This window comes from Apus apus, chromosome 4, assembly GCF_020740795.1.
Source record: "Apus apus isolate bApuApu2 chromosome 4, bApuApu2.pri.cur, whole genome shotgun sequence".
NCBI classification, from domain to species: domain Eukaryota; kingdom Metazoa; phylum Chordata; class Aves; order Apodiformes; family Apodidae; genus Apus; species Apus apus.
Window position 1 is genome coordinate 16,833,559 of NC_067285.1, and position 14,047 is coordinate 16,847,605.

The 14,047-nt window shown below is 35.3% G+C and overlaps 1 protein-coding gene across 1 annotated transcript in view; it reads right to left on the minus strand.

Moving 5' to 3' along the window:
* The window catches only part of MYOF (myoferlin), a 66,537-nt gene extending 53,035 nt beyond the window's left edge, over nucleotides 1–13,502 (minus strand). The window contains exons 1-3 of the mRNA XM_051620013.1: nucleotides 13,415–13,502; nucleotides 7,474–7,529; nucleotides 6,546–6,637 (exon numbers count right to left, since the gene is read on the minus strand). Of these exons, the coding sequence (XP_051475973.1) occupies nucleotides 6,546–6,637; nucleotides 7,474–7,529; nucleotides 13,415–13,502 (236 nt within the window). The remainder of the gene's footprint in view (nucleotides 1–6,545; nucleotides 6,638–7,473; nucleotides 7,530–13,414) is intronic.
* Between the last annotated feature and the right edge of the window lie 545 nt (nucleotides 13,503–14,047).

The window sequence follows — 14,047 nt, forward strand, 5'->3', positions numbered from 1 at the left end:
AACTACCGATGATGAACTATTAAACAAAGATCCGCATTTGTGCCAAAGCTAATTAATCCGTTAGTTCTGTGGTTAGCACTTCCTGTTAGCTGTTCAAATAACCAAGAGAAGTGAAACTTCACACCCATGACTGGATCAGGAAATTCTAACTCACCGTACCAACTATTTTATTACTTCTCTGTTTGAAGGTAGCATTTTATACTAAATTCTTGAGCATATCACATCCTCCAGCTGCTTACATTATGATTCTACTGGAGGTCCAGTGATTTTAATCCCTGGAGAGTCAAGATTCTGAATTAATTTTACTTATTTTTAAGCATTTATTTTATTGATTAATATTATCAGCAAACTTCATCCCACAGTTAGCCTTTCTTTCTCAGTGTGTGTTTCATTACAGTTCCTATGCTACACAACCCAACATCCACCTTCTGTTATTCATGCTGTATTTTATAATTTGTATTAGGAACAAACTATTTTTATCTTTAGTTATTTGATAATACTCTTTGCAAAAAACAAAATTTAAAAAAGAAACAAAGCATGGATACTATTTTGCACAAGCAGAAAACCCTAAAACTGAATCTTAATAAGGCAGGATTTTATGTACAATGTATGCAAGGAAAACCTGGAACTATGCACAACTACATTGACATGCAAAAGAATCCACACAAAAGGGTACAGCTGTAGAAGGATTCAGGCAATCTAGAGATTATTTAACTATGGAAAATACTTAAGTATGATTATATAATTTGCTGCACTGCTCATTTGTGGCTGTTATTCCGCTTGAGAAAAGGGTGTGCCCAATCTGTTCTTCCCGTGTCGCTAGGTTACTAACTACACAATGAACATTGGGAAGTGCATAATCTCAACTCTCTCTTAAATATAATGAAAAGCACTTCATTCAGACACCACTGTAACTTCCTGTTAACTTAACTTTGCAGGCACAACTGAAGTTACTGAGATTTTTTGTTTGTTTTTAAACTGCATAAAGATTTGCTTTCTGAGAGTTTTAAGTCTTTATACTAACAGTATTCAACATAACAGAAAACAGATGTGTTCTCTTTTCAAACATCTTTATGCTGGAAAATCTAGCTAAGCATGGGTCATATTAGTCCTCTCTAGTTTATTCCTGTGATGGTCTTTCTGCACACGTCAGTGTGGTTTGTTTTTATTTTTTTTCCAATGATTGTGTCTTTTTAACATGAAGAGGATTCATTTAATCTATCTGCAGAAGCTTAGTGATCCTGTAAATGAAGCAGTATGTTTTATCTCCAGGATAAAAGAAATGGAAAAATATTCAAATGTTCTTTCAGGCTTGGTTTACAGAAACATGCCAAAGCAATGAGTTAAGTCTTTTGGCACACTGTAAGAAGAGAATAACATTCACTAAGCTCCTCCTCCTGCATTAGTTTAAGAATGGGCTAAACTGAACAGATTCTAGGAGCTGTAACAATCATGGATTATATTACAGTCTTCTGCTGTGTTGTTCCAGAGGGACGTTTAGGTTCTATAGTCACCTCTTAGGCACAGCAACGGACCAGGTTCCCAGAACTAGCCAGGAGTACTGCAGGGAATAGGAGTGTGTATAGGCTGGGAGTTTTGTGAGTGAGCAGCCTGAAAGGAATTTGGGTTAAGAAACACATTGTTCTGCTTCTAGCCAACACTGCAGCAAAGAACAGTGGCAGAACCTTTGAACAAAAGTTGTCTCTACCTTGAAAACCACAATAGCAATCCCTGCTGCTTATTTTCCTCCAGAAAAGAGAAAAGAAAGACAAAGACATGGTATAGTTTCTTCTCAGTACTCTTTCTCACATGACACAGTACCCTAGATCCAAAATACCTTTTACCCTCAAAAACTAAATCCCAATTCAATCTAGACTTTAAAGTAAAACATATAAACCCATGAACCTCTAAAGGAAAGATTATTGATTTAGACTCAAATCCCGCTTAGCTTAAACACCAGATACACCCCCAAATCGAATGGGCCTATTAATGAAAAATGTCAAAAGCACATGACAAACAATGGGTTTCTGAAGTACTGGACCTTTACCTCTGAAAGACTTCAGTTAACCATATCAAATTCACATGTATTCACATTGATATAATGTATTCACATTAATATAATATTGACCATCCCTCACATTCCCACACTCTATTGTTGTTTTGTTGTTTGTTTTTTTTTAATTGTCAATATAATAGCTCTCACTAGTAAGGACCTTAGGTAGGCATTGTACTCCACCATTCCAATCCTGAATTAGTATGCACATAAAGCAAGGGAGTGCCATTTGCACACTCTTTCACTGAGCACCTTTTTGGATTGCTGCAGTACTGTAGGCATGTATCTAACTAGAGACTTTCTTAAGTATTAAAAGAGGAAACTGTAAAAGAACGGCGAAGCTATGACAAATCTCTGTAAAACTCAGTAAATAGAATCAGTAACTATGGAAATACAGGTGATACATACATGGAAGTAATAAGTGAGAAACTGATTACACATTCTATCTTCCATATACTCCTTTGCTAACTGTGGATGTTCATGACTACCAAATCTCTTCTGCTGTTACAGCACTTTGTGTCTTTAAAAGAAATCCAAGATGACATTTCCTGTTATCTTCTTACAGTCAGGAAGCCTATTCATGTTTCCCACTTCTCACCCCCATATCCTGTTTCACTGCCAATAGCCCTTACACATCAATAGCACATCACACAATGCAAATGTGTGGCAGTTATTGAGGATTTACTTTCAAAGAGCATTACTCTGAAGGTGTTGCTCTGTCTTTACCATGGACTATATATATATTGTTCACAAGTCTATACATGGAAGTCACTTTCCCAAACAATTTTACTGGCTTATTTTTTAAATTGTACACAGATTAAATAAGTGATGGGACAACTTCCAATGCATAAACCCAAGCAAAACAAGCATTTGCACAAGGTGAGGGGTAAACACTAGAAATATGACTCCACGATTATATTTACAAATATGGCTTTAAAATAACCCACATGCCTGCTTAACTTTGAACCCACGTAGAGTGAAACATTTTAGGGGCTTCAGATAAGCACCTTCCTATCTTTTCCAACAGGTTATAAAAACTATTAAAAATTTCTGATTACTGGAAGTCTTTCCTGTATCAAGTTCTGTGATTTCTTGGATTTCCCTCAAGTCAGAAACATGCAATATATTCCTGCTTTACTGATCTACAAGAATCTCAAAAATGTGAGATCTGAGGGTATTGGCTTGACTCACAGCGATTTTACAACTGCTGGAGTATTGTAAAAACCTGAATTCACATTCTGGGAGGAGGCTGAAAGTAGTAAAGAAAAGCTAACAATGAAGTGGACTATTAGCAATAAATACGAATGTATGCCTAGCTCAGTGTCACAAAATATACACACATACTGGAAAAAAAAAAAAAAAAAGAGTAAATTATGTGATAGCATACTCCCTTCCAAAACAGCAACAGCCAACACTACTTGGCATTGACAGAAAAGAGAGGTATGAGAGCACAGCAAACAGAAATAGATCCTTGGTTAAAATCTAGGACTTCATACAAAGAAGTAGGGAATTGGCATCTCATCTTTGATAAACTGTTAAAAAACAACCAACAAACCAACCAAAAAAATAATCTGTAGGAGTGATGCTTGACCTAATGTATTTATCTCCCTTTTCAGATAAAAATCCTAGGATTTAAGCAGAGATAGAAGATCTTAACCACTATGAGATAGCTTTATCCTGCTGTGCATGTTAAGAAAGACTTCCTAGACTTTGTCAGAGCTTTTCGTACAAGCATGTTTCAACAAAGTCAACACACTCTATCCCTGCTGTAGATAATCTAAAAGAAAACCTTTCTGATTATTGTAGCTACACCAGACTTTACCCTTTTCCTGCAAGTGATTTTTGGCACCAGGTTTATTTCTGTGTGAGTCACAAAACAAATGTCATGCAGAACACAAGAGGTTACAAAGAATTCCAACTGGTAATTTATGTCTTCTTTATTGAAATGATCTGCATGCATTACTTTAAGGTATCCTGTACACCTCCAATTTTGGTATTACATTAAAGCTTAAATCCTACAAATCTCCAAATTTGTGGGCTTTTAAAATAAATCTGTCATCTTATGTTCAGAACCACATAAATTGGAGTCAGCATTATGTATTTGTTTCATCACAAATAGAACAGGAATCTCAAAGTCTACATCCAAATGACAAAAAGTACCCTCCAGCTTTACTAAAGTTGACATATTATGCTTTTTAATAAGATGTGGATTAATTGAATTTTAGTGTTTCAATATATACCATTTTCATTTCTCACAGCAACATTTTTTTTTCAGCAGTCACAGTCAAAAGGTCCTATCAACTTAATTCATAGGAACAAGTCTATTCTTATTAGAAAAAAAAAAAAAAAAGGTTTTAGTCTAAAAGTTAAATCACACAAGCCACTTCAATTACTTATATGTTTACTTATTACATGCTTCTATTCTGTAAGAGTATAAACCTATAAAAATGTTGAAATGCCAATAGCACTGGCATTTCACCTGACAGCATTTCAGTACTCTAAATTCTTTGTAATGTCTCATATAAAGACAGAAGCTTCAATTCAAGGTAGCTCCTTTCTCAGTGTTTTCAACAGTAAGCTTAAAGCAAAACAAAAAAATAATTTCCAGAAAATCACACACTCTTTACATCTTTTCCACTGTAACTACTTCACGTGTAGAAAAACTGTTTCATTTTTTAGTTGAAGGAAATCTATTTGCATTTTCTGTGATAGCTATCCAGGCACATGTAGATAAAAATTAATAATAAAACCTAATTTTAACAAAATAAAAACTAAGCATCTTACATTAAATGAAGTTTTTGTCTGAGCACTGAGAACTCAACCACCAACTGCTTGAATGAAACTTCCCCTTAGCCTCTCACAAATTAAAAAATAAAAGGCAAGAAAAAAAAAAAGGCAAAAAAAAAGAGCACCATACACAGAAGATCTGCAGCCTTAGATACCATGATACTTTATTTTTTGGTATCTGAAAAATGCAGAACCCAATTTTAGGTATCTAGGTGCTGTACATGCTGCAGTGGTAGGATTCAAGCCTATTAACATGCATTAACAGCACTAACCAAAAGACACATGGTGCAGGAGGTAAAGAGCCTTAAATCCTTGCCTGTTAGGGGCATAATAAAAATGGGGCTATCTTATGATGTCCTAAACTCTACATCCTCTACTGTTAGTAGGAGTTTGCCTTTCCTTTCCAATAAATTAATGTCAGAAAAGTCAATTTTCAGTGGCCTCTCACCTCATTTTTTTAACCCTCTAGAGTCCTCCTCTAAGGAATGGGAAGCTAGATATCCATTTTCTTCCTTTGCTGAGATTATTCAATTTACTTTTTGTAGAAGACACTCTTAATATCAAACTATATATTACCTTTTAAAAAACCCAACAAAACAATACATAAAACCTAAACTACCGACCAAAGAAAAAAATCTTCAATCCATTTTTAAACAATGTTTTAATGAATAAGAGATGGGCAGTCTTCCACATATGAAACAAGTCTGAGGCTTATAACGCTTGGCCCACAATTAGAGACAAATTCATTTCCCTGTTCAGTGTGAGTGAAGATACTCTCACATCTGACACAGAAAAAGACTTCTGCAAGCTGATCTTGGGGAAGTTTGGAAAGCTACTTCAGTTTTCAAGTCCAAGCTTCTTAATGACCATGCAGAGAACTCATGATTCATTAGGCCAGGAAGAGTACAGTAGGAATATTAAATTTTATAGACCCCCACTAACTAGGACACTCAAAAAAACAGAAACCCAGATTACACTCCCAAGATAGCTTTTGTATTTTATCCGACATATTTATCCTAATGAGTAAGGAAGACTCCCAGGAGATGATTCTAGGACCTCAGTCCCTATATACAACATAGAAAATGGAGCTTTGGCTTCCCCTCTTCCTAGGCAAGGCTTCAATAAATTACATAAAATAGAGTGTCTCAGGGAGATTTATCAAGCTGGTTAACTGCATTTTGTACTTTTTGGTGGCTCGTGTTAGCTGTGCTTTTGAGAATGCCAATTAAGATGTCTTCAAAACTACCTTCAGGACACTTAACATGTATAGTAGTCTTGGGTACTGCCCTGCATCATTCTGCAAGATGATGACCTGCACCTGATATATCTGTAGGGGCATAAATCTAGATATACAGGGACCTTTATTACAAGTAAGCACCAACTGAAATATCATAGCTGTGGTTTTCAAATTACAGTGAAGAGATATAAATTTTACCTAAATTCTGCCTTAAACACCTAAAATGTTCCATGAATTTAGCTTCAGCATGCATAAATTTAAGTATAAAAAGAAAGCTGACATTGTTTCAGAGCGACAATGCAACTCGTGAGGTATGGAGAGCCCACTAGCTTATAGGCTGCAAGTAGGTATTACATCAGAAATCATCTGACTGCATCCATCATTTCTCTCCAGCTACTATCAGTTCTGTTTTTCCCCTGGACATCAATAATGAAAGTTGTGTTTCATACTGGGAAAAAAACAACATACTTGTTTTGTCCAATTGTTTCAAAATCCTTCACAATAATCGTCAGGGAAGATGAATTATCCAGAGCAATTCCTTTCAAGTCAAATTCAAGAATCTGAACAAAAAAAAATGGAGCAAAATAAAATTATAATTACAAGTTCTGTGTAAACTAATAAACAGCATACAAAAAAATTATTCAGAAATAAGTTTTGCATTTAGCGAGAGGCAGTTTATATTTGCAAAAGCAAAGTTAAAAATCTGGGAACATGCTCATAGCACATTCTTGATTTACTAGTTACTAGTAACAGTAAAAAAACTAAAATGTCTAATACTAAGCCATTACCTCTTTTGCAGTTTGACTTCCTCATACTAACATAAGCATTTTCTTATCATTCATAAGATCTGATAGTATTTCCCTACAATACCGGTTGAAGTCTTTAGGCAAATATTTGTAGGTTCCCTTTCTTTGTATTCCTAATTACAAAATGTAAGAATAATCTGTAGCTGTCCTTTCTGGTTGTGAAAAACACACTACTAAGAAAATATTTCCCCCAAGAAAAACATTAGTAAAGATGCAAAATAGTGGCAGTACTAAAAATAAACAAGGAACTTCAATACATTAATAATTCTAAGTTCGCAGGGTTTTTTCCTAGTGTATAATAAAGGATCCAATTTTGTTCTCATACATGTGGCTAAGCAGTGGCTGAATATCATTTAGTCCAACGTAAGACGGAACTCACCAGGTATCCATCTACTTTTACCTAAAAACATTACTTAATTGATTGTAATACATGACACAAGATTAATCCATTCACCCGCATTCACTAACACCTTGAAAGAACGTATCTCACTAGTTCCTAACTAATATTCACAACTGTAGAAACTGACTGACATATAAGCATTTTGTCTCAAAAAAAAGCAAAGAATTGCTTAAAAAAAAAAAAAAATTACCTCATTCCAAACAGGATTAAGTTCACTGTCAATTTTCTTTGTTTTCTTTTTTTCATCTGAAAATACAAACAAAGCGTGATGATCTATTTTTGCTAAAGAACTACACAAATGTCACAATTTTTCCTTTCACCTTTCAAAGAAAGTTTAAATCCAAATGTTCCAAATCTTTTTGCCTCTTCCAGCAGCTGCACATTTTACTATCAAAAGGTCCCCTGAGCAATTTTAGTAATTGAGGCTTTTTATTCTGTTTTGTTTCAGATTGCTTAACATTATTGCCAAAAAGCAAATTTAATGTTTAGGTTTCTCAACCTTTTATGACTCTTGACTGCAACTTCAGTAATGATGAAAGAAGACAAACTAAAAGACTTGGAGACATCTAACCAAACAGTAACCTCAAAGTGATGAACTTCAGTAGTAAAGGAAATGTGTTACACGTTTACCATATCTGAGTTAGAAAACACTTATAAGTAGTTCAGCTCTGAACTAAAATGACTTGGAAAAAGCAAATCTCCAAAAGTTTATGCTTACAGTGCCAGCAGGAGTAAATACTAACAGAAATACACATGCATGTAAGAGGAAATGTAGTCTTTCCTGATGAAATGATTTCCAGAGGTTATGAAGATCACTGACATGTACTGTAGTGCAAAAATCACATTTTTTCCTTACTTCATGGTAAAATTTGCATTTGGTCAACCTAAAAATCATAGCAGTGAGGGGTGTGGTGTGACTTATATATAGAATAAAGAATTTGAATTGAAATGCCACACTGAGAGAAATAAAACAACTCAGAGTTGCAGAGGCACTTTGCAGGCTCCCCTCGCCTATTAAAAAGGGAAACAAAATTCTGTTCTGAGAACAGGTTCAGAGCAAGTAACATGCCATGTCTTTTTACTTTTTAGTTGCATTATATGTTCACAGCTCCAATGGAGATAAAGTCTTGACACAAAACAAGGTAGCACAAACAAACACTGGCACACATGGGACACTCTAAACAGAAATTGCATATATTAGTGATAACAAATGAGTATATTTACGTACCGTCAGTAAACTAACGGTTCTTCTATAACACGCCCAGCCACCACAGAAAGGCTAAGTTTCAGACAAAATCCTTGTATTTAAGGACTACAGCAAAGGTAACAGCATTTTTATTATTTGCAAGTTATAGCTATATTTTGCCAGGAAAATGTTGCAAAGGCCTGGGAAGCAGAAGTAAAGATAAGCCACATGAGCAAGGTCATATAACCACTATTCAAGCAACAGACTGTGGTGGTTCTTTTTGTTGGATCAGAGTGGGATGTACTGAAAAGTCATCCCATACTGTAAATTGCAAAAACTGACTCACATTTATGTAACAGGATATTGACTCATATCACACCACAAAGGAATGAGCATTCATAACATACCATGCTGTGAACTTGCATTTTGTGGAACAAAGAACTAATTAAGGCGAGTAAGAGAAAATCAACTTCATGTTATCTACTAGGAGACAAAGCATTTTCAAAACTGAATATCCCAGAATATCCAGGGTTTGGCACTGGTAGTCCAAGGCCCCCTACAAATAGGAAATGGGAGTCAGGGAAAAGATGCTCTCAGTGCTGGTGAAAAAAGGAACAGCTGCAGCTGTTTTGCAAAGAGAGTGAATCACAGACCTGATCCTGACAGAACCAAAGATAAAAGTCTTATGATCCCTACTTTGTAAGGTAAGGGAAGCCCTAGCTTAAACAACAGTAAAGACAATTCTAGACAAGAAATATAATTTTCCACTCTAGACTATCCATTTACACAAAAGCAAGAGTAAGATTTATAATTCCCCTAACAATACGTATATTCTAGTTTATACTAAAAAAAAAAAAAATATTCTTTTTCTGCATTTGTATGGGAGTTGAATGAAAACCACTGGGAAACACAACTTACGTTGGGTTTTACTTGTAATTATAGTCAGCCTGAGTATAACATTCACATTCCTTGAGCATGCATTTTGCATATATTTCTTCACTACTTTTTATTACACTTTTTATCATTCCTTTAATGCACTGGTTTTGTTTGGGGTTTTTTGGATTTGTTTGGGTTTCTGTGTGAGTGTTTTGATTTTTTTTTTAAACTCTTGATGAAGGGCCTTCTTCTCCCCACCAAAAAAAACTAAAACATCTTCGCCAAGCAGGGTGATATGAACCACCCAGTTACTCCAGGAGCTCATGTAAGTTTCAGGTCCTCAGGTTGCCTTCCTCTACTGGTAATGAATCCAGCTACAGTAGACAAGACTAAACCATATCAGTATAGACTCACAAGATAAGGCCAGTCATCACTTTTAGCTTGGCCCTACCAAGAAGTAAGAGTAAGAAATGATAATTGATACAGGTAGGCCACTCTATATACTTGTTTCTTTTAAAAAGAACTACACTACCCTTGGTACTGTAGAATAAATCCTTACTTGCTTTATCTTGATAGAGGCATTATACTACCACAGGTTGTTTAATATTCTTAACTGGAAATTAATATAGTAAGAACTTAGTGATAATGATGGGGCAATGTTAAATAAAATTAATCCAGGATTAGTAATAATGAATTAAGTAGTACCTGTTCCATCACTAGAAAGGTAATTACAGTACTGCAAAACAACCAGCTGTCATCTTAATTTTAATTTTTATTATAACTAGCATTTTATCAATTTCAGCAGCTGGAGAATAGCAGAAACAATCTTTTAGGACAGACTGAAGGCCAAGATTCAAGAGAGAATCACATTTCAGTTTTCCATAAAAATTTTGTTCATGAAGAACTAAAACTGCACAGTGGCAGCAACTGCAGAATCAAATAGTGACCTCTAGAAAACAGGAAATTAAAGTTATGGTAATTTAATTCCTGCAAAACTGAAAATATATAGTAATGCATTACACTCCAATATTCTTGTTTCACATACTGAAATATATACCAACATAGTTATGAATTACTGCAGGGCTGCTGGAATGCTCTTAGATTAAGCACAAATAGAAAAAGAAATTTTATTCAGGTCAGTGCAATCAAACTGAATGCAATTTCACATCAGCTTTTAATGCATAAAGCTGAGTGGGGTAGTCAAAAGGAATGACCAAACCACTAAATGTCCTAGTATTGACTCAACATATTAGCAACTATGTCCATTTTTATACCCAAAGACAACAACCTGTCATATTTTTCTCCAGTTTGATGTATCTGCCAAACTGAAAGAATTGTACTGGTTTAATCATTACTACTTAGTGCCACTTAAGCAAATGGCAACAGTTTTTCATATTAATTTGACTTAGAATTTGTCCATTATTAGTTCTGCAATAACAGCACCCAGTTTCAGACAGCAATACTTGCTTACTCTCAGGGTGTAGCTCTCTTTGAACAGGGAGTTGTTAGTAAAGTAAATAAAAGTTCCATCCCACTGGACTGAACATAAAATGTGCAAAAAAAATAAAATGCTTGGACAAAACCCCTCTATTGTAAGAAAGGCATCCCAGCAGGAACAGCTGCCTATTTCCTCCTAATATTTGCCACTGTATTAATTGTACTGACTGCATAGTCTATAGCTAGCTTAGTTACACAAATTTGGTCTATTCTATACATAGATTAAACTGTCCTCAGGTCTGTGTGTTAACATGTAAAGTGTCTGCAGAGTCACTTGCATACTAGTCTTTTCCTTCACAGCATAGCCATTAAGATCTAATCCTGAGAGATACTGTGTGTTTTCATTGAAGTTTTAAAATTACTGAACCTGACAAAAGCAAAGGCTAAAGTCTGAAAAAGCTAACAAAAAGTTGTTCAATGAAATGTCAATTTCTACAGCAATTTTCTGTCAAATGAGCGCTCTTCTCTAAGATTTCTCCAAGACCACTCTGGAGTTAAACAAGAACAGGAAAATGGATTGTAGAGCTATTGAGGAAGACCTGCAAACACCTGAGTTTTTCCCAGTGTGGAAAATAAACTTACAATTTTTTATGTCCCCAGGAGTTACAGTGGGCATTCTCTTAAAGACTGCTGCCCTCCAACATACACCTTCCCCAAAATAAGAGTGGTTTCCCACATCTACACAGTAACACGGTTAGAGAAAACAGGCTGTATATAAAAGACACCTACAAACATAAACAGCCAGAAGTCCAACATATTTCAGGTATGATCCCTACAGTCACGTAGCTGGCAACCATGTACTTCACTTACAAATTAAATCTGAGCTCCTCAATAGCTGGCAAAAGCCTGCTATTTTCTGGCTCCCTTGAATTACTCTGGACAGAAAGCAAAAATCAGACAATATATTAATACGTAGTTAAACCACATAAAATGTCTCCTGGTATAAGGAGACATTAAAAATACTGCTAAAAGAACTGTCACAATTATGAAGTTGTATTTAAGACAATAGTTTAAGCATGTTTGTGGACATTATAAATTCCAGTTAGAGCACATAAATGATAAATATAAACTCATTCATTTAATGTTTGTTGCCCAAGTTCTGTGTTTGGGTAACTGAAGGACTGAGGAATGCAGAAGAAAACAAATCTGTAACTTACATTGACTAGGTAAAACTCAATTGCATTAGCACACAGCAGGAACAAAAGATTACAAGGATCAATTAAACACACAAGGCAAAAAGAAGCAAAGGCATAAACCAACTCTGAAGTATGAAACTGCAGGAACAGAGGTATCTAAGAAAGGCAAACGGACAGGAAAGCAAAGAGAAAGACAAGGCACTGAGACTATGAATGCTTGAAGAAGCAGCAGAAACAAATGGAACACACCAGAGAAATAACAGTATCAGCACTTTTTGCCAGGCAAATAAAAAAATATTTTAAGAATTAGCAAGTTTCAAATGACGCTCAGACAGGCTCAGCCACTTGCCTTAACACACCAGGGGTAAAAAAAACAACTTGAAACAGAAAAGCAAAAAAAGGCAATGGAATTATATTACATTTCTGATACTGAAAATAAAGTATCTGAAAACTTTTTCTTTTGGATGTTAAGATACTGGACATGCACTGCCTTACCCTTTTGCAGGGTCCAGCAAAATGTCATTATTTCAGATTTGGTTTCTGAAAGTAATAAACCCCTGCAATGATTTTTCATACTTTAGGAAATACCATTCCCATTTCAGTGCACAGTTAGGAAAGCAGGTCACCAGGATTTAAGATGACTGTCACAGTTTTATTTAATGTATTGCATGATCCAAAACTGCTTGGATGTTTCTGCACTTTAAAGATAAACCAATACTTGGAAATCAAGTTCCCTTAGTGCAGCCAGGCGAGGAAATTATGGCAACAGATAAAATCTACTGTAAAATATAATTAGCTTTACACATAAATGCTAATTTTATAACACTGTTCCTCACTTTATCCATATGTATCTGACAAGCAATGAAGGTGTAAAATGTGGCTTCTTTCCTAAATCTTTAAATTATATACCCTCAACAGGCAAAATTTTAAAGTGCAATCTGGTTTGTAAAAAAACCAAAACAAAACCAAACACCTTCAATAATGGTACTAATGATTTTCAACATACTGGTAATAAAAGCAATAAACCACTCACAATAAATATTGGTATAAGAGTGAGCAGGGGCTGTGCAAAGTGACCAAGACAGAGGAATTGTATTTTTCAGATGCAAAACAACCAGGTAATCTTCAATACCAGAATTAAAAGTGGATTTATCTATGCAGTTAAATTTGAGTTTTTTAAGCAAAGGGCTAAGCCTTTGGAAAAGTCTGTAAAATGTGGATCCTGAAACAGAAGAACTGCTGGTCAGAAAAGACCCATGCACTCCACCCAGTTCAAACTCCATTCAGGTAACTCCTGTCTAATTGAAGATTTCCTAAAGTTACATCAGGTGTAACTTCAGGAAAACATGTTTTCACAGATTTTCAAGTACTTACATAGGGTACTATCCTTCAGAAAACCCCTTCCCTGCATATATTTATAGGACAGTTTTCCTTACCTTTAAAAATAACAGAAACAATAGGATCTGGTTTCCCAAACTTTGTTTTAGGGATGTTGGTAGCAGATTCCACAATCACCCGAAGCATTGTTTCCAGTCTTGACTAAACATCGATTGTTACCAAAGAAATTAAAGTAAGTCTTAAGTTTCAGTCTCCTTAACTTCTAGACTGAAATGCTAGCAGGAAGAGGCAGAGAATATCTGGTTTGCAGTAAGGTCTGTGGGTGGATCTATGACGGACTAGCTTGAAAAAAAAAAAATTAAGCTACCTGTAAATTGACACCAAGTTGTGTGTTGTTGCACAAAAAGAGTGCTCGCTGGTGAAATCCAGTAACATAAAGGGCACACTGTAAAAACAAGTGCAGATTTTTCTTTGTCTCGTTTATACTCTTTAGCAGTGTTACAAGTCTCTCTTAAGTAGCCAAGAAAAGAACACGTAACGTCAACATTAAGCACAACTCTAGCACTCAAGATCACAACTACCTCTTGGTATACTAAGGTATGAAATGTCACGATCGCTTATATATTTTGCATCTTAATTTTTAGAACTTCATCGTAAATGCGTTCAGCTTGCTGCCGTACGAGTGTATAATCACAAAACCCTACGGTCTTCAAAACCAGTTGAAGTGCTCC